The sequence below is a fragment of the Rosa chinensis genome, chromosome 6, assembly GCF_002994745.2.
Source record: "Rosa chinensis cultivar Old Blush chromosome 6, RchiOBHm-V2, whole genome shotgun sequence".
In the NCBI taxonomy this organism is placed as follows: Eukaryota; Viridiplantae; Streptophyta; class Magnoliopsida; order Rosales; family Rosaceae; genus Rosa; species Rosa chinensis.
The window spans coordinates 68,305,280-68,330,284 of NC_037093.1; the positions used below are offsets into that span (position 1 = coordinate 68,305,280).

Genomic DNA, 25,005 nt, shown 5'->3' on the forward strand with positions numbered 1-25,005 from the left:
GTTATTATGATAAAGAGTTTTTCTGTTGGAACCTCTAAATTTACTCACTTGACCTCTATGCCAAATTTTCAAATACTAAATTTACTCACTAAACTTTCTCAAATAACTTCACTCATATAATTTGCAAACAAATTATTATCTTTAAAATAAAAAATTTAGTCATTTCAATGATTTAATTACTCTATAAATCTTAACTAAATTATATATTTCTTAATCAAAATTGAGTTTCAAAAATTAATGTCTGATCAATAAGAAAATGCCATGAACTATTATGTATTTTTTTTTTCTATTTTAGCTGTGCAAAAAAAAATGAAGAAATCATTTGTTTTTATTCTCAAAACAAAAAAAATCATTCGTTTTTTTAATGTTTTTTTTTCTGTATTTTTTTGTACCACATGATTAATTATTAATTATTATTTTTTATTTTTGCAAATATAATGGATTGACTTAGATTTAGGTCATAAATTATAAGAGAATTATTTTGTTTTCCCTCACCAATATGCGTTCAACATATATATCATACATTTTTATGTCACATGATTTTAATACATTTTTATATATTTAATTCTTATTAAATATATATAAATGTTTTAATGAGTAAAATGAAAATAGATAAGGAAAATAATAAGGAATACAATCTACTATTATTGAATTGGAAAATGAAAATAGATAAGGAAAATATAATTTGAAAAATGATTTGTAGTGAAATTGGAAAATGAATAGTTATGAAAAATGATTTGTAGTGATATCTATTAAAATATAATTTGGAAAATGAAAATTGATAGGAAAATAATAAGGAATACAATCTAATATTATTGAATTGGAAAGTCTACATAAAATAAATGTAATATTTTTTGGGTATAATTGTTGTCCTTAATAGTCATTTTATAGTATGTTATATATGTCATTTACTAATTCATAATAGAGTGAGGTCAAGTGAGCAGATTTGGAGGTTTCAATAGAAACTCTCTATGATAAAATAAAAACACGAAAAACATAAAATGGAGGAAGCGGATGAGAAAACTCCCACGTGTCTCCTCCTTTCAACAATAACAAAGGGATGGCACGGGTATAAGACTAGTTATAATGTAATATATAATTAAAGGTCATTTGTGAAGAGCTGCCTCTACAACTTACAAATTCGTTTCTAGTCTGAACAATGTGAACAATATCTGTAAGCTGGTTCTAAAACCACACGATTACTGAGAATACGGCAATAACTCGAAGTATTCTTATCCAAGCAAATACAGAACGAGTTTAATTCTAGTGCTGTGTTCTTGACCTCTCATCTTGGTTTTTTTTTGTGTACGTGGGTTTGCTCTAGTCATTCTGACGGGGATGAGGTCAAAAGTAGTGTATATTGTTGAATTTGCTACCTCATATGTATCTATGGAGCTGTAGCCAACTGTGCGTTGCACCTTCGGGACTCTCTGCAATGTTCCCCACAGGAACAAAAAGCCCTATCAAAATCCTCCATGTGATGCTAAGCCTATCAGAAGGATCCAAAGTAGTCTCGTCGGCGGGGCCCACAATATCATGCTGGGCCAGCTCTGTGTGTCTCGAGGCCCAGCATTTTCCACCGAAAATGTCAAAAGGAGGTTGAAGTTTGCGTCTCCTTTGCATAGAAAAGTTTTAACATTCCAAACTTGCCAAGCAATCCAACAATCTCTTCGCGCTTTGATTTTCTGATAATGATATATATTATAAATAGCAACAATAAAAAACCAAGTTACCGTCTTACACCTACGTACCTACCACCGCCATTTAGAGCCACTTCATAAAAACGCGTTCACATGGGTACCCTCCTTTTTAGTTTACGTCGTCTTGTTTTATTTCCTGTGTTCACACCTGGGATAACTCCAAGTCAACCATTGTGCGGCACGTTATTCACTCTTCCCATCTTAAACACATTTAATAACGGACTCTACTCATTAATTCTTTTTTTTTTTTTTTGGGTACATTATTACTTTACTCAAATGTCATCGAAAAAAAAGAAAAGCAAAACACTAATTCTATATATGTATTGCGTATGTGTACTTTCAATACCAAAAAGATTTTGAATTCTTTTTCTTTACCATGAATATTATGAGGTTTAGAACGGTCTGTTTTCGTTTGTTTTTTAATGGTTTTAGTCTAGCTTTGAAATAGTTTCGGTTAATATTAAAATTATATTTAGACCTTTCATGTTAAAGTTATTCTCGATATAGGATCACGATACATTGACATTCAAAATTAAGATTAAATGTGCCGGGTGTGATGTACTTCTATGCAAAGAAATTCATGGTTGGTTTGATTACATTAATATTGGACCAACTTTTTCAAAAGTAATTACGATAATACGGTGATTGAGTAATTTTTAATGATTTAGATATTTATTGTAGAAGAGATTTTAGTGGAGCATCATGTCGCGTGAGATGACAAGTTTATCTTATCAATCACGACCGACATATATAAAAGACGCATTAACTTATACACAAAACTTAAATTTAAATTAAATAAATCTAATGTTCCGATCATCTTACTTAAGACGCATGCGGATGAGAAGAACGGATAGTGCGAGAACACCACAAGAAAGAAAAGATAGTAGTAGAAATCTAGAACTGTTCTTTTTTATTTCATAAATTCAATTGGTTGATAATTACATATGATGGTATTTATATAAGACTGTTGTATTGTATTTACGCGCTTATTCAAATCCCGACAACTATATCGCTATACAATTCTAAATCCTTGCCTGAGTTGCCTCCGTCATTTTTCCCAAAGTGTCACTCTTCGTGTTCACATTGCGTACACACACAAATCCATATAAAGGATTTTTAGTGATCAAAGCCAAAGACCTTTCCTTCTCTTTTGCCTTTTACTTTTTCAGCTCCCTTCTTCTTCTTCTATATGAAATTGAAACCCATACCCAACCCGGACCCAGACCTAGACCAACCCGACCTCTCCTACATCTACTCCTTCCTCCACTCCTCTCTCCACCACCAAATGAACAATGATACCGCCAAGAAACGCCGTCGTAAGACCGCCGACGACGACGGCCCGCCGGGAAAGCAAGGCAAGATGAAGGACCTGAAGGGGATCATCACCACCCTGTCGCTGCTGGAGCAGCAGGAGAAGGAGGACCTCGACCGGGCCTCAAATGACGACAAGTCGTTTGCGGAAGAGAAGCAGAAGCAGACGACGAAGACCAAGGCCATGGTGGAACACTACTCCGATTTGCAGGGCTACTACTCGGACGTCGAGGAGTCCGAGACCGTGAACCGCAAGAAGTCGAGAAACGCGGCGACTGCGGCCGTTGCGGCGGCGGCGGCGGTTGACGCCTCCGAAAAGGGCGCGAAACCCGGAGGAAGCGGGTCGGGTCACCAGCGGAGGCTTTGGGTCAAGGACCGGTCCAAGGCCTGGTGGGACGAGTGTAACCAACCCGATTTCCCGGAAGAGGAATTCAAAAAAGCCTTCCGGATGGGGAAGGCCACGTTCGATTTGATCTGCGACGAGCTCAATTCGGCTATAGCGAAAGAGGACACCACTCTCCGGAATGCAATTCCGGTCCGGCAGAGAGTCGCCGTCTGTTTGTGGAGGTTAGCAACCGGCGACCCGCTCCGGCTCGTTTCAAAGCGATTCGGGTTAGGGATATCGACTTGTCATAAACTAGTACTCGAAGTCTGCTCAGCTATTAGGACTGTGTTGATGCCCAAGTACTTGAATTGGCCGGAGGATGGTGTTTTGAGGAAGGTGAAGGAAGAGTTCGAGTCGTTTTCAGGTATACCTAATGTTGTAGGGTCTATGTACACTACTCATATTCCGATCATAGCTCCGAAGATTAGTGTGGCTGCTTATTTTAACAAGAGGCATACAGAGAGGAACCAGAAGACTAGCTACTCCATCACCGTGCAAGGTGTGGTGAATCCGAAAGGGGTGTTCACTGATGTGTGTATAGGGTGGCCTGGTTCAATGCCGGATGATCAGGTTCTGGAGAAGTCGGCTTTACATCAGAGGGCCGGGAATGGTTTGCTTAAAGGTGTGTGGATTGTGGGGGGTTCGGGGTACCCTTTGCTGGATTGGGTGCTGGTGCCGTATACTCAGCAGCATCTTACTTGGACGCAGCATGCGTTCAATGAGAAGATTGGGGAGATTCAGAATGTGTCGAAAGATGCTTTTGCGAGGTTGAAGGGGAGGTGGTTGTGCTTGCAGAAGAGGACGGAGGTGAAGCTCCAGGACTTGCCTGTGGTTCTTGGGGCTTGCTGTGTGCTGCACAATATATGCGAGCTGAGGAATGAGGAAATCGACCCCGACCTGAGGTTTGAGCTTGTGGATGATGAGATGGTTCCGGAGATTGCTGTGAGATCACAAAGCTCGAAGAAGGCGAGGGATGCCATTGCTCATAATCTTTTGCATCATGGCCTTGCAGGCACTTCTTTTCTCTAGGGCTCTTATTAGGTCTCCATTTCTCTTCTTTTTTGCTTACTAATTAGTTGTATTGTTGTAGAAGCCATTCCTCCTTATTTGTGATTTGTGTAAAGGGGCTCTGTAAAACATAGATATTCTTCCCTTCCACAATTGGATGATTTTAATCTTTATAGGGTAAGTTATACATGATCAAGATCAAACATTGTAACCTATGATCCATACTTCAGTTACCAAATAAGAGATGAATGAAATTGATATTCTTTTGCTTCATTATGAATCATGTTTTAAAATGGCCACTACGATGCGAACTCTTTCTTTAGTGTTTGAAAATGTGGCACTCTCTCTGACTATGAACTAAGATTGCGTGCATTCTTCGTCTCCCTTATGCAATATGTCAAAATCTAGTTAGTTTAAGAATCGTGGTAGTTGAATAAGCGCAATAATTTGAGACTAGGAACCTTCATATTTCATATTATATCATGTCCATCTGTTTCCATTAGTCAGAGGCATTTTCCATGCCCAACAGTTGCACATGAAATAGTACGGTATGTCAATGGCCACTGATGTCCAGCTTAAACTATAACCAATGGCGTAATAAAAATTTTCTTCATAAAATTCTGTTTAGTTTTTTACTTCTACGCGAGTCAATCTGCATAAAGTGTTTTTCCTGGGCAGTTAAGAACACCGCTCGTGTTCCCCTTTCAACAATCTTCCCTAAGCCATCTTCCAAATTGGTTTTTCCACCCTAGAACCTTGCATCTTAAATATAGAGCTTGCAAGCTTCAAGTTCATGCATAAAAAACTATTACTGCCTCTTTCATTCTATCATCAAGAACCTCGCAATCTTATAATGGAAACCCGAAATTAGCTCCTTTTCATTTCTATCCATACGAAATTAAGACCCTAAAACATCAAATAAAGACTTCAAAAGGTAGTTCAAATAAAGACGTCATCAGACAGGCTACGGCCAGCTTACGCAATCCTTTCCTAAACTACAACAATTAAGTGGTTCTAAGTCTGTGGGCCAAGTCAATATAAGGCCATCCTTTGTATCGAGCTGCTCATGTATCATGCCACAACCTACGTATACATCTAATTGTTGATTTACACAATTCACTGACTCAGTATTGAAAAGATTTGCTCATCTCTGGACGAAGACAAGGGATTTCATACCGGTCATTTTTTCATCAGTGTCGGATTCCACTTCGTTTCTGATCGGAATCAGATGGTAGACGGAAAGGAAAATGTGCAAAGTGGATCCTCAATGGAAGGGAATCAGGTTTCTTGTCATCAAACTTGTAACCTGTGTACATCCACATTTCAGAGCTTGATAGGTGATATATTTTTCCTCAAATTGCTAGAAATTAATGAAAGCTTTATCAACTCATTTTTCCAAACAGGCTACAAAACAGCTACATATACAGTAAACATTTAAACATGAGATATTTTTCCGAAGATACTTCCGACCAGAATGGAAAATAAAATACTGAACAGCATACTTATGCTTAGTAATCTAATCAAATGCAAAAAAATTTAGTCTAAGCAGAGAGATCATGGATATTGCATGTACGATACCTTGTAGAGCTTCCATAGCAGTCAAAGCACACTTTGGATCCACAAACTCCACAAAGCATAAAACCATTGCCTTATCTCCACTCTGCTGCCCAAACACAGGGAAACTATGATCAGAAGCAATTCAAAAGCAAGACACAAATGGCAGCAAAAAAAACCATTTTCCCCAAGCAAAAAGTTTTTGCTAGTTGACACGGACAAAACCATAGCCCTATCTCAACTCTGCATCACTAAAAGGCAATGACAAGTGCAGCTGCTTTCCTCTATAAGTGGACTCTCAGTGTTAAACCTTTATGATGTCTATCAAAATTACTTGATAGAACTAGGCAAATGAGTGCACTTACACGTCTAGGCTCCTTGTGAACTACTTTGATTTCTTTAAAGCCAATGAATGGACGAAATAGATCTTCATAATAAGTTAAGGTTTGAAATGACTGGAACAAAGGAATGAAATAGCAGGTTTTGGGCAGTCATTTCCACCGCAAAGTAAAAAACAGTTATCCTGGAAATGTTGCATACCTGAAACATTCACAGGCATGCAAAAATAGACACATGAAAAGCAAAAGGATACGGCCTACTTCTCTTCTGGTACAGTCAGTGGGAAGTCCATCCACAAACAAAATGTTTGATTCCCCTTTCAGGACTGGGAGACCATCACCACTCCTTGAAGGCACAGACCTTTCTCTACTAATGTCAGTAGAAACACTCGAGCCAATGCCCACTCCAGTGGCATGTCTTTGGTTTAGTAAAGTCTGAGCTTGTAAAGGAGATGGAAAACCAGCCCCCGCTATTACAGCAAGACCAGGTTCACCACGAACACTAACACTCACAGCATCTACACCATAAACCCCAGGCGTCATTGACCTCATCTGCAAACAGACAGAACAACAAAATTCTTTCATACATTACAATACACGCAGAATGTATACAAAAATGTCACAAGACTCAAAGTAACTCACCGCAATATCCTGTCTCTGGTTTCGATAAGTATCTTCCAAAGGATCATATAGGCTAGACCCTGCTGTCACCCCAACACCCGAATCAGAACGAACTCTACTACCCACACTATCATCTACACCATACGGCACAGACCACGACGATTTCTGCAGTAGTCAAATAACACAATTCTTCACACATGCACAAATACTTATATCCATCCATAAGTAGCAGTTAAACTTCTTACATCTCTCAGCCGAAAATCCGAAGAATAGCTTCTCAAATCAGTAGGGGCAAAAGTGTGATTCGATAGTAACGATGGTGCTTCGGATGATAAGTAACCAGGAAAATTGGAATTTGCTACACTACCTAGCAAAATATATACACTATCGATCAAATTCTAGACACAAATCGTTCATAAAAACCCTGTGCATTATACAGAAACGATTTCATGGAGTAATTCTGAGAGTGTGAGATATGGAAATTGACCGTGATTTTGTTCGGGAAAGTGAAAAATTGGTGGCGGTGAAATTAAGGATAGGGCAAAGTGAAAAACCTCGTTCCGGCGGAGCAGCGTATCTATGGTAGGGATCCGCCATGGCTTGCACCGGTTTAACTGAGACTGGCCGTGATGCTCCGGCGAAGCGAACAGTCCAAACTCCAAAGCGAAGCTCTTTTTTTTTTGGCAAACTTTTGCTTTGGAGTACGTACTTTTGTACACACTTGGCAGTCCAGATCGAAACGACGCAGTTTGAGTGGTAGTGGTGGGAAGAAAGAGCTGGTGGCTTCTATCATAATGGATTTGTTACTGGGCATTAGCCCAGTGGGCCTATGCTGAAATGTGAGCTCAATGGAATGGGCCTCCTCAGAGAATGTTAGCGCAAATGAGGCATGGTCCAGTCCAAACAGAGAAGAAATAAATGCTGAAGAGATTACTCTTAACAAAAAGTCGAAAATTCTACGATGCACGTTAGTGCTGGGGCTTCATGTCACGGACTCACGGGACAACACTAGTGATGATATCCTAAAACTCTACTTATTATTTAGTTTTTCATTAATATTTTATAATATTAAATACAAAACTATTTATTTATTCTCAAGATAAAAACTAAAAATAAAAGGGTTAATTACAGTTTACCCCCCTGAGGTTTGGGGTGTCATCATTTCACTCCTTCTACTTTTAATTTTGACTTTTTACCCCCTAAACTTTCCAATTTCTCCTATTCCATCCAAATTGGACGTGTCTGACCTTTGAGGGCTAAAATGGTCATTTCAGCATAAAAAATAATAATAAAACATTTCTGTTTTTTAGTTTTTTTTTCTTTTTTCTGTTTTTTTTTTTAAAGAGTTTTTTTTTTTGGTTTTTTTTTTTTTGGTCTTCAACCTATACACCACAAGTTATAATAGGTTTATAAAGACAAAAAAAATACTCTAGGTGGTTAAAAGCGGCTCGCTGGTCTACGATATTTGTGATATATCTCCGATAAAGTGACGAATTTAGGATATATCCCTAATAAAGTGAAGAAATATCAGTAAAAAATAATTTCACTTTATCTGTAAATAAATATCTATAAAAAAATGATTTTACACATATATTTCTTCACTTTATTGGGGATGTACAAATATTTCTTCACTTTATTGGGGATGTACAAATATTTCTTCACTTTATTGGAGATATATCCTAAAATTCTTCAATTTATTGGAGATATATCACAAATATGTAGACCAAAAATGATTTTACACAGATATTTCTTCACTTTATTGGGGATATATCATAAAATTCTTCACTTTATCGGAGATATATCACAAATATCATACACCAGCGAGCGGCTTTCAACCATCTAGAGTATTTTTTTTTGTTTTTATAAACCTATTATAACTTGTGGTGTATAGGTTGAAGACAAAAAAAATAAAAAACAGAAAAAAGAGAAAGAAAAAACTCAAAAACAGAAAGAAAAAAAAAATTATGTTGAAATGACAATTTTAGCCCTCAAGGGTCAGACTTAGAGAAATTGGACATGGCTGATTGAAATTGGAAAGTTTAGGGGGTAAAAAGTTAAAATTAAAAGTAGAGGGGGTGAAATGATGACACCCCAAACCTCAAGGGGGTAAACTGTAATTAATCCAAAATAAAAAGTCAAAATTGTAAACTGGCTCACACAATTCATGCCCTAACTCAGCAAGGGAGTAGCTAGCTAGGGTTAAGGAGGGTCAAATGACCCTCTTGACCTTATCTTTTTTGACATAGATATCTTATATTTTTAGCTTAATATTGCTTGTAAAGTCTTTGTTGACCCTTATAACTCTGCATATTTATTTTGCTTTTCATCATCTAGTTTTTGAGTAAAACATTCATGTGCTATAGATTTGAGTCACACTTGTAATCATTTCCACCTTTTTGTTTCTTTCTTTATTGAGTATAAATTTTTCACTTAAATGTAAACCCTAACTTGAAAGTTGAAATTATATTTTTGACTCCTCTAATTACAAGTTCTGGCCACGCCATTGCAACTCAGTCAAACTAAGCCCCACAAATTTACATCGTTTATCTCTTTCTACTTCTCTTAGCTCAAGTTCTACCCTTCCTTTGGTGGGGACTACTTTTTGGAAGAAGATGTGGAAGGTTTCTATTCCAAATAATGCTAAAGTTCTTGTCTGGAGGGTTTGTTTGGATATCTTGCCATCTCTTGTTAATTTGGAGTCGAGAAGAGTGCAGTTAGATTCTATTATGTGTATGCTTTGTGAGGATCACATGGAGTCAACTCTACATCTCTGTAGGGATTGTCCTTTTACTCAAGAAGTGTTAAAGTCTAATGTTGTTCTTAGGCAGGTATGCTACGGTCCTCAGATGGAAGGTAGTGATCTGCTCCAGTGGATGGGTTATTGTGCTAAAGATTTGTCACCAAGCGCTTTTGGGACCTACTCTTTCTTTTGTACAGTGTGTGGAAGGAGAGAAATGACCGGGTGTGGAACCAAAAGCAACAGGGACCGAGTGATGTGGTTATCGGTGCTATGACTCGATTACGCGAGTTTAGATTCCATAACATGAAAGAAAGTGGTTCTACAAGTAGAAGTATTCGACTGGTTTGCTGGAAGGTTGGGCAATACTGTTGCTCATTGTCTAGCAGCTCATGCTTGTGGTTTGTAGCAGGACTGCTTTTATTTCTCAACTCTGTCTTTTCTTCTAGTTGCAGTAGCAGTTGAACTTTGCTTTGTGTAATTCTTTTCCTAGTTCAATAAAGGGCTGACTTATGTATCGCAAAAAAAAAATTGTAAAAATAAAATTTAAAAACTTTTTACGACCATGATATCTATCTAAAATTATGGGCTATATATAACATGTGATTTTTAAGCAAAATGCATTTTATTATTTTCTCACCAAAATTTTTCTATCATTTAAATGATTTTAAAATACTTCTCAAACTGACGAAACTCAAAAATCATGACACAATACTTTTTAAAGATTTTTCAAAGTCATAAAATAATAAAATTCACAAAAAGAAAAGTTCAGTGTTCAGTCAATTATAACACATTCTAAGAATCATGTTTTACGGATGGTGAGCTCATATTATCCAAGGTGTATAGCCTTTGACCCTCACATTCTTATGTTTTTATTATTTTCTTTAAATTAAAAGTCAAATCCTATGAGACTTTATCAATACATTTGATGATAAGCTAAATGTAACCTTGTATCTATGTTGTCCGAATTCTCTTACTTGCAAATGACTATTTTAAATGTAGAATATTAAATATTTATTTTATGAAAATTTATATATTTTCATTTATTTAAAATAATAAATAGTATTTACTGATGGTTAAGCCACTTCCTGATATTAAAATGAAATTTAAAGATATTCCTGTGTGACATCAAAGACAAAGTAATGGAGGTTTAGTTTTACAAGACTTGTGATAGTTTAGGTTTAGGAATTTGAGGTTCGAATCACAAGGACTTCATGTTTGGGAGCACGAATTAGATGATGTAAATATGTAATAAATTATTTGATGTAAATATGTAGATGATGTAATAAATTATCATCATATAATAATAACCTATATTATTATTTAAGGATACAGCCAAAAATAATTTAAATATTGTAGGGAGCACTTGAATGCCATGCTTTTGAATCAATTTTTGTTTGATTGATTTTTTTTATTTTTATAAATTATCTTAATTATAATGAATGCCTATCAAAATTAAATTTATAATTTTGTTTTAAATTGTCTTGTTGGAACTTGGACCAGATCTCAAAAAGTACACCAATCATACAGCTCATATGACCACTGAAAAGTTTGGAGCATAAATCAAACCTTGCCACGTAAGTACGTCTAGGAATTGTTGTTGAGGTGTCAAGCACCAGATACCTCTTTTCGATTATGGTACAACGAACAGCACAAAGTACATTTGGCAGTGTGTTGCCGTTTACAGCTAGACATTTTATTTTTTTTTGGTCAATCTTTTCACAGCTAAGACTCAGATTGGTCCTTCTCTTTAAAATTCCTTTTTTAATTACACCTATGTCGTACCTTAATTACACCAGCCCATTCCCCTATCACTCTACCCACAGTAGTGTGCGGTCAATCAATCCGTCACCGTTTATGGGATGGTTGACTCATCATTGCAGTTACCAGATAAATCTAATGGAGAAAAGTACAGACCCATGATTTATATGTTTCATGAGAAAGGTAACAAATAATTATGACGAGTAAATGTTAACGGTGACTTTTATCGTAGAGGTTGATAATTATATACTAATATAAATTTGACTCATAAAATGATAAAATGATTGTGTGCAATATAGGTCATCATTTTTTTTTAATCTTTTTACTCTCATCTTACAATAAATTTACTCTGTTTGTTATTGAGAATTCCAATTAGTAAATTTGCTGAAAACATAAACATAATGATTGATGGAATAGTTTATATATTTGTCTGCATAAATTTACACAAATTAGTTGAAGAATAATTTTCGCTAAACCTAGTTTGCAAATAGCATAGTAAACTACAGTTTGGTGTGATGGTTAAGATAATGACATTTCTATTTTTGATGAAAAAGATTCATCGTTTATCTATGTATTCCTAAACCACTTAAAACTTTTAACATCTTTTGTTATCCACTTGGTAAATTAGATTCTTAACTCAAGACCAAGTCCCAAATCTGAGATAAATGGTTTCTTTATGAAAGTGAAGATTAATATATCTTAAAGTCTATATCAGTGATCCAATGTGTAGCTAGTTATGCAGTGCAATTTTATAATGACACATTGACACTGCTTACTCGAGTTCATTCTCTCTTTTTTACCGTGAAATGAGTTTGTAGACTTGCCCGTAGAGGATATAAATTCTATAGCATATTTACTGTACTGGTCCAGGTACTGCGGACACCTAGTGTAGACCAATGGAATTGAGTAAATCCACACCCCCATTAAAGGAAAGTGGGAATCACGGCCCAATCACAGCCAACTCTACAGGCCATCTTTGTACTAAAATGTGTTAAAAGCCTTAAAAGCGTCATTAAAATATGACAGCGACTCTTTGCCTCACCACAACGTGGAGTGCGTCACACTCCCCACTTACAGGCGCGTGATCCCCACCTCTCCTCATTCCCTGAAAAAGAAATGAAAAAGAGCCACAATCGCCTGCTTCGAGACTTCGCGAGACCCATGACCACCACACAATGACGCGCCGCCACGTCAGAGGAAGTGGGACCGAAAAGTCCGGTCGGAACACGTGGCGTGCGCACGGCGGTTGAGGAGTAAATAGCTAAAAAAGGAACGAGGTGTTTTTCTGAGGTTATTATCTCTCGACGTTGCAATAGAACTAGAGAGAGCTTCTTCTTCAGTGAGGTCTGTAGAGAGAGAAACTGATACTCTCTTAGAGAGAGAGAGAGAGAGAGAGAGAGAAAGAAGAGGAGAGAGAGAGAGAGAGAGAGAAAAAATGGAGGATCGACTGGAGGAGGAAGGAGAAGGAGAAGGAGAGGAGGTGTTAGGTTCGAGCTTGACGATGGAGAAGGTCGCAGCAGCCAAGCAGTTCATAGAGAACCACTACAGAGCTCAGAGGAAGAACATACAAGAACGAAAAGAAAGGTATACGCTGCTCCAATTTTTTGCTGAATAATGTAGTTTAGGTTGGGAATTTGAGGTTCGAATCACAAAGACTTCATGTTTGGGAGCACGAATTAGAGTAATCCTATGGCTTGGTTTGTTCATCAATTTTTCAATTTTCGTTTGCTGTGGAAATGTAGCAAGAGCGAAATGTGTGTGATTAATTTGATGCGTATGGTTAATCGGAACGTGTGCTAGTAAAGAAATCAGTGTTTGCAAGAGATTGGAAGGAATCAATTACGAAGGGAAATGAGGCTCAGTATCACTAAATCTGATCCATCTGGATTCTGATCTCTGCTATTATTGTTTTTTATTTTCTACTTCGGTCTCCTTAGGTCTGTTTTTGTCTGATTTAGGAGGTGCATCTATTAGACTATTACTCGTAATGTATACCAATCTGTCAACTAGATTAGCTGGTCATCTAGTACTGAAAATTTGATTCTCTGAAATGCGACGAAATGCATTATTTTAAACAAGTTGTGATCTTCTCTGAGAGAGGCAAATCCTAATAAGTGCTCACCTATGTTCTCGGTGGAAGACTGCACTCGAGGGTAGCTCTCCTCTCCAAAAGCTCCAATAAGAAGGTTTCCCTGAAACTTGAGGTTAATGAAAGACAGCATTTGCTTTTGATAGAGTTGCACACTAAAGTTCTAAAGGCGAGGGAATAACAAATGAGAATTTTCTCTTCTATTATGAATGCTTACACGAGAGGTTTCCTACAATATGATTTATATTCATTTGTTTATCTGGAATAGTTGCATATTTTTTTTCTGTAATTTCCTCATGATATTGTTTCTGTGCCTTGCCTTTTTTCTTTATGCAATATTCCTATTACGTCTAATTCTTGTAGATCTGTTTGTAGTACTTTGTACCCAAAAAAAAGATTGTTTTCTTTTTTAATACACGTTATACTCCATAAAATGCACATATAGAATAATAAGATCCCAAGAGTTTACTATAACTAAAAACTGGTCTGACATCAAGATAAATATCTACAGTCTCAATAGAAGGTATAGTGATGGAGTCTTCTAAGGCAGTTGTAAAGTGTTGTAGTTAAACAAATGAACTAACGAGTGTTTGATATGATTTCTTTTCATTGCAGACGATGGGTTTTGGAAAGGAAATTAGCTTCATCAGACGTGCCAAAGGAGGTACAAATCAACCTGATCAAAGATTTAGAGCGAAAAGAGACGGAGTTCATGCGACTTAAAAGGCATAGGATATGTGTTGACGATTTTGAGCCTTTGACCATCATTGGTAGGGGGGCTTTTGGTGAGGTCAGTATTAAACATAAGATTCTTAAAAACGTATTAAACAAGTTGTCTTAAAATTAACTTCCATTTTGAAAACTATGCTTGTTATATTTGCCTCTGGATTCCTGTATCTGTTTGCAATGTTGTTGCTTTTAGGAGTATGACTTTCCTAACACACACTCAAACATATAGGTTCGATTGTGTCGGGAGAAAAAATCTGGCAATATATATGCCATGAAAAAGTTGAAGAAATCTGAAATGCTTATGAGAGGACAGGTAAGACCTTACATGTGACTTTTGTAACAGAACCTACCACTGGAACTTGTTCCAATGTTTTATTGATGCAACTATTAATTTTCAAATTTTTTGTTTTGTCCTATAGGTGGAACATGTTAGAGCTGAAAGAAACTTGCTGGCAGAAGTTGCCAGTCATTGCATAGTTAAACTTTACTACTCCTTTCAGGATGCTGAGTATTTATATTTAATAATGGAATATCTGCCTGGTGGTGACATGATGACTCTGCTGATGAGGGAGGACACCTTAAATGAAAGTGTGGCCAAATTTTACATTGCACAGAGTGTACTGGCAATAGAATCTATTCAGAAACACAACTACATACACAGGTGGAAAACATCTATCACTCTTATGGTGTTGATTTCTTTTTTCTTTTGTTATCAGTTTGCTCACCACGTCATAATTCACTGTCTTTGCAGAGACATTAAACCCGACAACCTTCTTCTAGATAAAAACGGTCACATGAAACTCTCGGATTTTGGCCTCTGTAAGCCTCTTGATTGTACAACTTTACCTGCACTGCATGAAAATAGATCTATGGATGATGAAAATTCAGCAGAACCAATGGATATCGATGGATGTTTTCCTGATGCGGATAACAGGAATAGTTGGAAAAGCCCCCTTGAACAGCTGCAGCATTGGCAGATGAACAGGAGGAAGCTGGTATGCTAGTGTCTTCTTCAAATTTTTTTTTTTGCAGTACACCTTCAGCCTTAGACCTTAAAAGTTATCCCCTCATTCTATTGCATTTTGTTTCCGAAAGGCATTTTCGACTGTGGGGACACCCGACTATATTGCACCTGAAGTGTTATTAAAGAAGGGATATGGGATGGAATGCGACTGGTTGGTTTAAGCTTCAGTTTTTACTTATCATATTACCCCTCATATTCTCTTTCATACCTGTTGTGTGATATGACTTATTTCATTTAGGTGGTCACTGGGAGCAATACTGTATGAAATGCTTGTTGGATACCCTCCATTTTATTCAGATGATCCCATAACTACATGCAGAAAGGTAACATGCATCATCATACCTTCACATAATTGTAACTTTTGTGATTATCAATGTTCTGCAGTTAATCATAGGTTTTCTAGGTCACTAGAGTTTCATGTATATAAAGTTCAACACATCTAGAAAATAATGCGAGAATGGAAACTGTGGTTGCCAAAACTATTGATGATTCCTACCAACTTTTTCAACCATGACTAAGATTGACATATGGATTATGGAGTATCTCTTCTTGTATAACTATTTCAACTATTGGCAATCTTGACATATAACTGTATCATGTAAATTATTTCATCAGAGTAGGCCATATTTCAAAGAGATTTAAGAGGTAGCAACATCAAGTACATGTCTTGGAATGTCACACATATTTATATCTGTTGAATAGTTTCATTCTTGATTTGTGCTTTTTGGACTTTAAATTTAATTGGGTAGTATTGCATCCGTGCTGTTAATTCCCTATTCTTTGCCTCCACCACCTTTGTTTTACTATAATTTGAGGAAGCCATAATTCTATAACTACAAATCTGCCTTTTTTAAAAAATAAAAAATACTTTGATATACTCATATACATAACTTAACAAAGGAGTGTAACTATATAAAACTAATGTAAGTCATGGCATATGAAGTGTCTTGGATTTGTTGCTTTCTTAGGCAAGTGAGGCATTGTCTTAGGTTATGTAAGGATTTAATAACCCTGTTGTTACTCGTCGTTGTTACATCTTGAAACTGTGTGCTGAACGCTGGTATAGCTTGTTCTCAGAATTATTACATTATAATAATATAGTTCATTTTCATTTTTATCTAAAGTGAAAGTGCATCTCTCACTCTATATCTGTCAATTCCTGTCAGATTGTTCATTGGAGAAATCATTTAAAATTTCCAGAAGATGCAAGGCTGACACTCGAGGCTAAGGATCTCATTTGCAGGTTGCTGTGTGATGTTGAACATAGGCTTGGTGCACGTCAAATCAAAGTAAGGCTCTCATATTGGTAATATGTTATTAGGATCTTTCATCAATCTCTTGTGCCTTATATTTGTAAAAACCCTGTTGTGTCAGTCTCATCCTTGGTTCAAGGACATTGTGTGGGACAAACTTTATGAAATGGAGGCAGCATTCAAACCAGAAGTGAATGGGGAGCTTGATACCCAAAACTTTATGAAGTTTGATGAGGTATTATATTGGCCTATTCTTCTGTTTCCTTATTTGTTTGTTTCACCAGCATTATTCTTTCTTCTGTTACTCTTATAGTAATGCTGGTCTTTTTAGTTCCTGTACTCTTTCATATATGTGTTATCTAGAATCAAGTCGGTGCCAAATATGATGCTCTCATTGATTCCTTATCTTATCTTTTTCATGTGTGATTAGCTGGATCCTCCAGCATCAGCAAGAACTGGTTCAGGACCCTCGCGGAAGGTTTGTATCTTTACATGCTGTTTGTGTACTCTTGATATGTAATAATCCTTTTTCCTATGACATAGTTTCCATAATAAGCTGGTATTGTGATAATATTCTCATCTACTAGGTTGGGTATATTAACTAGGCACCGGTGGGCATAAATAATTGCACATACGAAAAAAAGTATCTAACTATGTGTGTGTGTTATTTTATTTTATTTTATTAATTTTTTTTTTCAGAATTGTTTGTTTGACTTTGCCTTTTCTATTTTTACTAGTTTATGTCCAGTGGACATAAAGAATTGCACAGATGAAAAAACGTATCTGACTATATGTGTGTGCGCGCGCGCGTAATTTTTTTTTTTTCAGAATTGTTTTTTGTCTCTGCCTTTTCCATTTTTACTTGTTTTTGGCATGGGCTAAAATCAAGTAGAAATCGCAGACTTTAGAGTTCATATTAGTGCCATCTAAACTGATATTTCCTTCTTCTTCTTTTTTGACTTTTTGACTTTTTGAAAACAAGGTTATCTTGTACATGGTTTAGGAGTGAATGACAGCTGTTCCTTATCACCTTATTATTTCATGCAGCTGCAATTGACTCCCAAAGATCTAAACTTTGTTGGCTATACATACAAGAACTTTGATGCTGTAAAAGGGCTTCGCCAAGCTTTTGGTAAGCAATTGTTACTCCCATCTGATGACGGGTCATTGCTTTCTAGTTGTTTTCTTATGGCATGGGGGAGAATTTTTGCGACCCATGAAAGCATATTCAATTAATTTTTTTTTATATATCTAGTTATATGACTTGCTGCTTCTACTTGAGCAGAGTTTTCTTGCTCACTTACATATATCACCGTAATGTTTGCCTTCTTTTGTCTATAACTCGATATACTGTACTACAGAAATGCAAGATTGATTTTGCAGCACTCAGCTTTGCTGTTTACAATGATATTAAGTTTCATTTGCATAGAGATGTTGATGCTGAAAATGCATGTCCATTCCGAAGTCCAAGCTCAAAATTTGAACTTCAGCTTTGCGTATGCAATAGTCTAGTTGATGGGGTAGTAGTACTGATGAGATGATCAAATAGCAACATCCCCCCTACTCAGTGGGGGTGTACTCCCCTCTGTCAACTCCCTACCCATGCTAAACTAAACCTATTTAGGAAGAAGAGGCAGCACATTGTTAGAAATGCAAATGGTTACTTGATGAATGCTTATGGTAGTATTTACGCACACGTTATTGATCAGTTTGCCTACGGTTTTGCTTGATTAGAAAGAAATACGGTATTTTTTTTTTCTTGAAAGAAAAAGAAATGCGGTCTTAGCTTTCTTGGAACTGTTTTCACCATTGCAGATTGGACCAAAAGTGTATCACCTGATGAGTTTAATGTATTTTTCTCATATCAATTATCCAAGTATTTGATAAGTATTCTCCAGTGTCTTCTATTGTGAATCTTACTAGATTGAACTTTTGTCAATTTCTGCAGCTGATGCTCGAGTAGAATTCACTACTGAACGGGCAGCAAGAGAAACAGAGGTACAAATGCTTGCATCATCTGGTGATCCTATGTTACCATAACATCAAATCTTGGGAGATAAAGTGGCAAGCTGATAACGCAGATATTGCACATATGCTTGATTCGAGTTCAGACTTTATAACTCTGCATATGTTGTGAATTGGCTGTCTTGCAGCTTGCATGCCGCCTTCATCTAAGTGTACAGTAGTCATTGAAGAGCTTCATAAAGACCCTGACAAGGGTAAGTGAGACTCCAGTAAGGTTTCGTTTCTGTGAATTAGAACTTAGAATGTCTATGAACTTTGGAACTGGTGTCCTGGCTGCCCAGGTTGGCAGTGATATAACCGTGCCTTCTCTAGTGGCAGTTTCTGGTCCAACTATAATTCATAGCGAATTACCAAGAAACTCAGTAGCCATTTTAGGGAGAACTTTTCTCTGTTGTGTTGTGTAAGATTGTAAGGCAAACCTAAATTAGCCATGAATGGAATAGTAGTAAAAATATCTTGCCTTAATTTGTTATTTTGGCCTGAATACAACCCTTCCGGCCAAAAGCAAATTACAAATTTTGATTTATCTGTTATATGCCACATTTAGCATTTGTTAATACCAAATTTGCATCTGCAATATACTGCCTTGAATTTATTAAAAAGTACGCGAACTCGTTCACAATTTTGAGGGGACAAGTCACAAAATAGTTCGAAGTCGGGAGTGTTCATTTTAATTACAACTAAGCCAAAGTGAACACTCCCAAAACATTCGGGTGGATATGGGTGAGGAGAGCTCTACTCGGGTTTTCTCGCCGCGGCGGCGTTGTTATTTTAGCCAAGGAAAGTTGGAGTTTAATCTTTCTCGATGATGGAGGTGGTGGGGTTTTCCTCAATTGGCTTCTTTGTGCACCAATCAGATCTTGGATCCGTTTTCTATTTCTGCTCCTCCTTCTCGGTAGTTCTCGCGCTAGCCTCTAGAGGGGGTGGTATTCGCTGATGTCTACGAATCTGTTGGTGAGGCTTCGGCTGAATTCTCACCTGGTTTGTTGGCTATGGCGGGGGCTTCTAATCGGTGTGGTGTTGGTGTTCCTTGTCGGATCGGGCCGGCTTTGCTACTAGTACTAGGCTTGTTGCTTTGGACTTGGGCTTTGGGCTTAGTATCAGGATTTGGGACAATATGGCTTGACCTAGTACATTGGTGTCTCTGGGCCTTTTAGGTAGTTTAGACTAGGGCTGGATTCGGCCCAGAACCGACCACAAATGGGCCAAACCAATACCGAACCGAAGTGGGTCGGTTAGCCCAAACTGTAACCGAAACCGAGCCGAGCAAGGCCCAAACCGAATTTTCGGTATGCCGATTATTCGGTTGGCTTGATTCAGTAATGGGCCTCCACCAAAACTATTGGGTCATCTAATTTTTAAGCTTTCACAAGGCCCATTTCCATTTTCTAGCTTTTTACTTTTGGCAGCCCAATTTTTCATACTATTGACTAATTAGTTTTCCAGTTTTTGGGCTTTTGTAGCAGAGTTTTAGCCTCTTTATGGTTTCCATATTACTGCTGTTGCAGCCCACTACATCATATCATCCACACATTAATCATTCAGCTGCAACTACAAGTAATACAAAGAAATAAGAATAAAAAATAAAAGCTGCAATAAAAAATAAAAGCTGCAACTACAAGTTATAGAACCTAAAAGAGTAAAAGTACATCATATGACACATTGCACAAGTCCACAACAAAGTACAAAACTGCAACTCATCCAAAAGTCCCAAAAAAAAATAACACAGCAATCATAAAGAAATTATATTACCAACAATTAACTAAAAAATACGCATTGTCCCATTACAAATAAAACTGAACAAAACACAAGTTAGGTTGCTTTAATGTTCTGATCATCCATCACTTCATCTTTTCCATTATGGGGATGTCGCTGCACAGTTTCAGTTTGTCAATATTAGAGACTAAAAGAGAATGTAGCAACTTCAATACTTGATGCAGCAGCCCAGAATTGATGAACTTAAAGAAAACTTGATGAAAATAAATTGAAGAGGTAAGTTATAAGACTGATTGCATACCAAAACCTTTGCACCGGCAGGAAACTGAACTATGAATCTTCTTCTTTATGTTGCAGCAGTGGTCGTAGAAGAGCTTGGTTCATCCAATCTAAGTCCAGCAGTTTCTACAAATTAAAACAGAAAATTGATAGTGAGTACAAGTTTAAGAAAATGGCAGAAATCGCAGAAACGAGTAAATTCAATCAAATATTTGCAGAATTATACCTCTCTCCATTGCTTCTAGCTCGCGATACTGCTCCAGCTCAGCCATAGTTGGTTCCTTGTAGAAGGTGTTGTAGCCCTCAGCCAATCACTTGAGCAGACCAAACACTCTACCATTTTAGGTGTTAGGGAACTCCTATAAGGATCTACCACCCTTTTTCCCAAACTGAAGGCATTTTCATTTGCGACGGTGTTGCAAGGGATGGCAAATACATCCTTTGCAAGCTTTGAAAGTACCGGATATGCATTGGCATTAACTTTCCACCAAGCTGTCACATCGAAATCCGGTGTCAATGGATGAACATATCGATCAGCCAAGTATTCAACCTCATTCGAGATCATCTCATTTTGTTCATCCATTCTTTCTTGCATTAAATCAACCAATATTTCAGCTTGTCCACCATCAATACCATGAAACTCAACTCCCTCCATTGGCTGACTTCCATAAACGGGTGTGGTTTAGGAAAAGGCTGCATCACTGCGCCTATATTCGTCGTACATCATCATTAAAATCCCCTTTAACTCACTGGTTATTGTTGCAACTCTTATCGGTGATGAACCAACTTTGGCAAATGCCTTTTTTTGGTATTGCAGTTTCCACCTAGGATCTAACACATTGGCTATGACAATGATTTTGTTCATTTGTTCAAATGAACGCCAATACTTATCGAACTTGTCTTTCATCCCACAAGCCACCCTTTGCAAAATAGGGTCTCTATCATCATTTATCTTGTTATCAATCTCTGTTTGCAGCCCTATCAACTCAAAGAACAGCAGATGTGCTGTCACTTTCTTCCAAGCGCTCAATTTCATGGTTGCTTCGTAAAACTTCCCAAGAAAATGCACAAAAGCTTGTGCATTCCTCCAATCTTGTGATGAAGGAGGACCTGCCCTTTTCTTCTTGATTTTGGCATCCGTCTCGTCGAAGTACTTCTTAAAAGTGTCATCTTCATCACCCATCATTTCAAACACTTTTTCATACTTTAATGCTGCAGCCAACATTAAGTATGTGCTGGTCCACCTAGTTATAACATCAAGGGGAACATTTGCAGTGTTGCTCAACTGTTCAAGCACTGAAAAATCCCTATATTTATCAAGTTTACTTGAAGAATACCAGATAAACTTCACACAGTGCCAAATAGCCTCTATCCCATCCTCAATCTCATCGATTCCATCTCTCACAACCAGATTTATGATGTGACAAGCACACCGAAGATGTAAAAAGTCACCGTCAAAGTTTAAAGTCCCTTTACTCCTAAGTCTTCTCTTCATGTACGAAACAACGGTATCATTTGCAGATGCATTGTCCACTGTTATTGTAAAGACATTGTTAATACCCCTCCCTATATCCTCCCCTTTATGGCTAATGATTGAACAAAAGTTTAATATTCTTTTGTGAAGGTTCCAGTCACTGTACAGAAAAGCGGGCAGTGACGACCATGTAGTTTATATTCTGAATACTCTTCCAAGTATCAGTAGTTATGCTCACTCTTATTGAGTGAGCAGCAAACTCACTCATCAGCTTGGCTTTCTCCATTTGATACAACTCCCATACTCCTCTTGCAACCTCTTTTCTCTTCATGCTTTTCCACTGAGGCTGTAACTCATGAACGAACTCCTTAAACCCATCCCCTTCAACATGCATGAAAGGAAGTTCATCCATGATGATCATCCTAACACATCTTAAATCACATCTAGATTGGCTGAATTTATGGTAAGTAACACCCCCCCCCCCCCACTCACATTATCTGATTTAAGAATGGTTTGACCCTTCGTTTCTGGTAGTGGCTCGTAAAGCGGGCAGGTTTTGCACTTCTTTGCGTGAGACCACATTGAAGAAGTCCCATTTGTAGTGCTGCTGGCAGGTACAATTTCTTGGCATAAATTGCACTGTGCAACATCTCGATCGTCACTCCCATCACTCAGTTTTGGCCTCGTGAAACACTCCCAGGTTTTGCTTCTTCCTATCGCTGGCTTTGCATTTTTACCCGTTGTCCCCACCCTAGTTGCTTTCTTTCGTTTTCCACCTGCCCTAACAGCCAATGTATTATTATGCCCTTCGTTAGTAGGAATGGTTGGGACTGACTATGACTCTACTTCAGGGATGATATTTAGGTTAGGGTCAGGGTTTGGGTTGGGGTTGGGGTTTGGAGGCTGAACTGGAGATGAAGTAGAGGTGTGATTAAGGTTGCTACATATTGAGGGGGTACTCAAGCTGCTAGAAGAAGATGCCATCTACACAAACATGAAAAAGCAAACAACAACAAAAACAACAACCAAGCTTCAACGAAAGCTCCAACTTGCTTTGTCCATGCCTAGCAAAGAAATTAAGTAATGTTAGAAACCACAATTTCCACATCAAAAGTCTGTTAATGAACAAAAGTACCTTCTCAGATAAAGAAAACCAAATTAAAAATCAAGAAGGCCAAAATCTTCTTATGGGATTAAGGAATGAGGACCCACCAGAACATACCTAAACATTCATGGTTTAATCCAGAAAAATGCTCTCCCTCTGCCTTCTCTTTCACTCCTTCCTTAGCTTCTGCACCTTGCCGGAGTCATCGACCTTGTAGAACTGGAGGACGGTGAGCTTGATCTTCGAGTTTCTTTTGATCAAAATCGAGCAATTGACAATAAAAATTGAACAACAACATAGAATAGGGGTAGAGATTACCTTTTGGTGAAGGAAACAACACTTTTCCAGAATTAGGGTTTCGATGGTTTGGGGATTTTCAAACTACAAAGGTGAATATGTCGAAATTATGGAGAAATAAGGCTGGGGATTTGGGATATGACCTATTGCAAGATATTTGTCCATGGTTTTGATGATTTTAGGGGCCGGAATCTGGGATCAATGATTTTGGGGAGGGAGGTGGGTTTAGGTCGAGCAAAACAAAGAACTGAAGAAGTGAGAAATGAGGCTAGGGTCGAGTAAGTGATAGGGTATTAGGGTTTGTTGGTCTTTGTTTTAATTTTGAGAATAAGAACTAAGTGAGAAATAAATATAAAATTTGTAGTATATATATCAAGAGCAGCTTGTGCTCTGGTGGTTGGGAGCCGAGTCTCGGTGGAAGAGGATGTGGGTTCGAACCCTGCCTCTTACACAATTTTATACATATTTTTCAGTATTTACACATTATATTTGGTCGGTACGGTATACTGACGGTATGGTGTATGGCATACCGTAGCCGAGCCAAACGATACGGCTCAGCCCAGCCGAAAGTCAGCAGGTCGAGTTTTCGGCCCAAATCGGTTCGGGCCGGTTCGAAAATTGGCCGGTTTGGTTGCTTCGGCCCAAATTGCCAGCCCTAGTTTAGACCATGGGGAATCCCCCTCTGTGTAGGGTGGTCCTAGGCAATTTTGATTTTTGAATAAGTTAGGGCAGACCTTGCTCAATCACCTTAACATTGTCATGGTTACTCTGGTTCTGGTGCTAATTTTAGGGTAGCGATATTTAGGTAGCTCTAAGGTTACCTTGCATGACTCAATATTGATGTAGCCCGCGAGGGTCGGTCATGTTTATGTTGTTATCTACATTATTAATTACTATTAACAGATTGACGACCCAATTTTTTTTTTTTAAAAAGCTAAAAAGAATTAGTCGTCCACTATTTATCCCTACATAAATAAATAATTCTCTAAATTCTAGAAAATTTTAAGAGATTATTTGGGAGCTCAATAACTCGAATTTAACCCCAAGAAGCCCATCTAGAGTCCAAAGTGAGTATTGGAATTTTTATTTTATCTTTTTGGTAAAGCATGCCAAGAAAAACTATCTTTCTACTACACATGAAATTTGTAAATATTGAACTTTCAAGTTGTCATTAATTCAATAGTATAGATGGTGCTGAGAGTGCGATTATAATTTTGAGGAAACAAATTGCAAGATGGATCGAGGTATAAAATAAAAAATTAAAATTAAACTTGTGGAACATCGTGATTTAGATACTGTAAAACCTACACTAAACCCTAAAGTTTTTTTCTCGGGTTGTGTCAGCTCAGAACCTATCCACTCTCCTCAGGAATTTGCTAACTTTTTTTTCAGACTTGAAGGAAGAAGATGTGGCTTTACCTTCCTCAAAGCACAACAATGTAAAGTTTTGAGATACTAGAACATTATTTTGTTTAGAAACGAAATTAGAGTTTACATTGTCAATTTGTCATACTTTAAAATTATGTAATCTTTTATACATTAATACATTTATCGTATTTTCATATGAAAAAAAAAAAAAAAAAAACACCTGCACTAAGC

The 25,005-nt window shown here is 37.3% G+C and overlaps 4 protein-coding genes across 6 annotated transcripts; 2 read left to right on the forward strand and 2 right to left on the reverse strand.

Annotated features, from left to right (window-relative positions):
• Positions 1-2,734: 2,734 nt before the first annotated feature.
• Positions 2,735-4,677, forward strand: LOC112174346 (protein ALP1-like). Its single transcript, XM_024312086.2, has one exon. It carries the CDS (start codon positions 2,890-2,892, stop codon positions 4,423-4,425), a length of 1,536 nt encoding a protein of 511 aa, XP_024167854.1. The 5' UTR covers positions 2,735-2,889; the 3' UTR covers positions 4,426-4,677.
• A 575-nt stretch (positions 4,678-5,252) lies between these two features.
• On the reverse strand, positions 5,253-7,630 carry LOC112174348. The gene is made up of 7 exons (XM_024312089.2): positions 7,472-7,630; positions 7,163-7,284; positions 6,939-7,082; positions 6,551-6,848; positions 6,324-6,385; positions 5,983-6,067; positions 5,253-5,710 (listed from the first exon to the last, which is right to left on the reverse strand). Exons 1-7 carry the CDS (start codon positions 7,512-7,514, stop codon positions 5,595-5,597), a joined length of 870 nt encoding a protein of 289 aa, XP_024167857.1. The 5' UTR covers positions 7,515-7,630; the 3' UTR covers positions 5,253-5,594.
• A 5,096-nt stretch (positions 7,631-12,726) lies between these two features.
• Positions 12,727-19,061, forward strand: LOC112174347 (serine/threonine-protein kinase tricornered). Of its 3 annotated transcripts, XM_024312088.2 has the most exons (13): positions 12,727-12,999; positions 14,120-14,294; positions 14,463-14,546; positions 14,653-14,894; positions 14,985-15,228; positions 15,329-15,408; positions 15,496-15,580; positions 16,424-16,546; positions 16,632-16,745; positions 16,941-16,988; positions 17,558-17,642; positions 18,459-18,508; positions 18,664-19,061. In XM_024312088.2, exons 1-13 carry the CDS (start codon positions 12,851-12,853, stop codon positions 18,694-18,696), a joined length of 1,512 nt encoding a protein of 503 aa, XP_024167856.1. In that variant the 5' UTR covers positions 12,727-12,850; the 3' UTR covers positions 18,697-19,061. The 3 variants fall into 3 exon arrangements, with proteins under 3 accessions (XP_024167856.1, XP_040363758.1, XP_024167855.1); XM_024312087.2 differs by having other exon boundaries at positions 12,728-12,999; positions 18,459-19,061; XM_040507824.1 differs by lacking the exon at positions 16,941-16,988 and having other exon boundaries at positions 18,459-19,061.
• A 2,151-nt stretch (positions 19,062-21,212) lies between these two features.
• Positions 21,213-22,416, reverse strand: LOC112171828 (zinc finger BED domain-containing protein RICESLEEPER 2). Its single transcript, XM_024308947.1, has 2 exons — positions 22,215-22,416; positions 21,213-22,063 (listed from the first exon to the last, which is right to left on the reverse strand). The coding sequence occupies exons 1-2, from the start codon at positions 22,414-22,416 to the stop codon at positions 21,213-21,215; spliced, it is 1,053 nt and encodes a 350-aa protein (XP_024164715.1).
• Between the last annotated feature and the right edge of the window lie 2,589 nt (positions 22,417-25,005).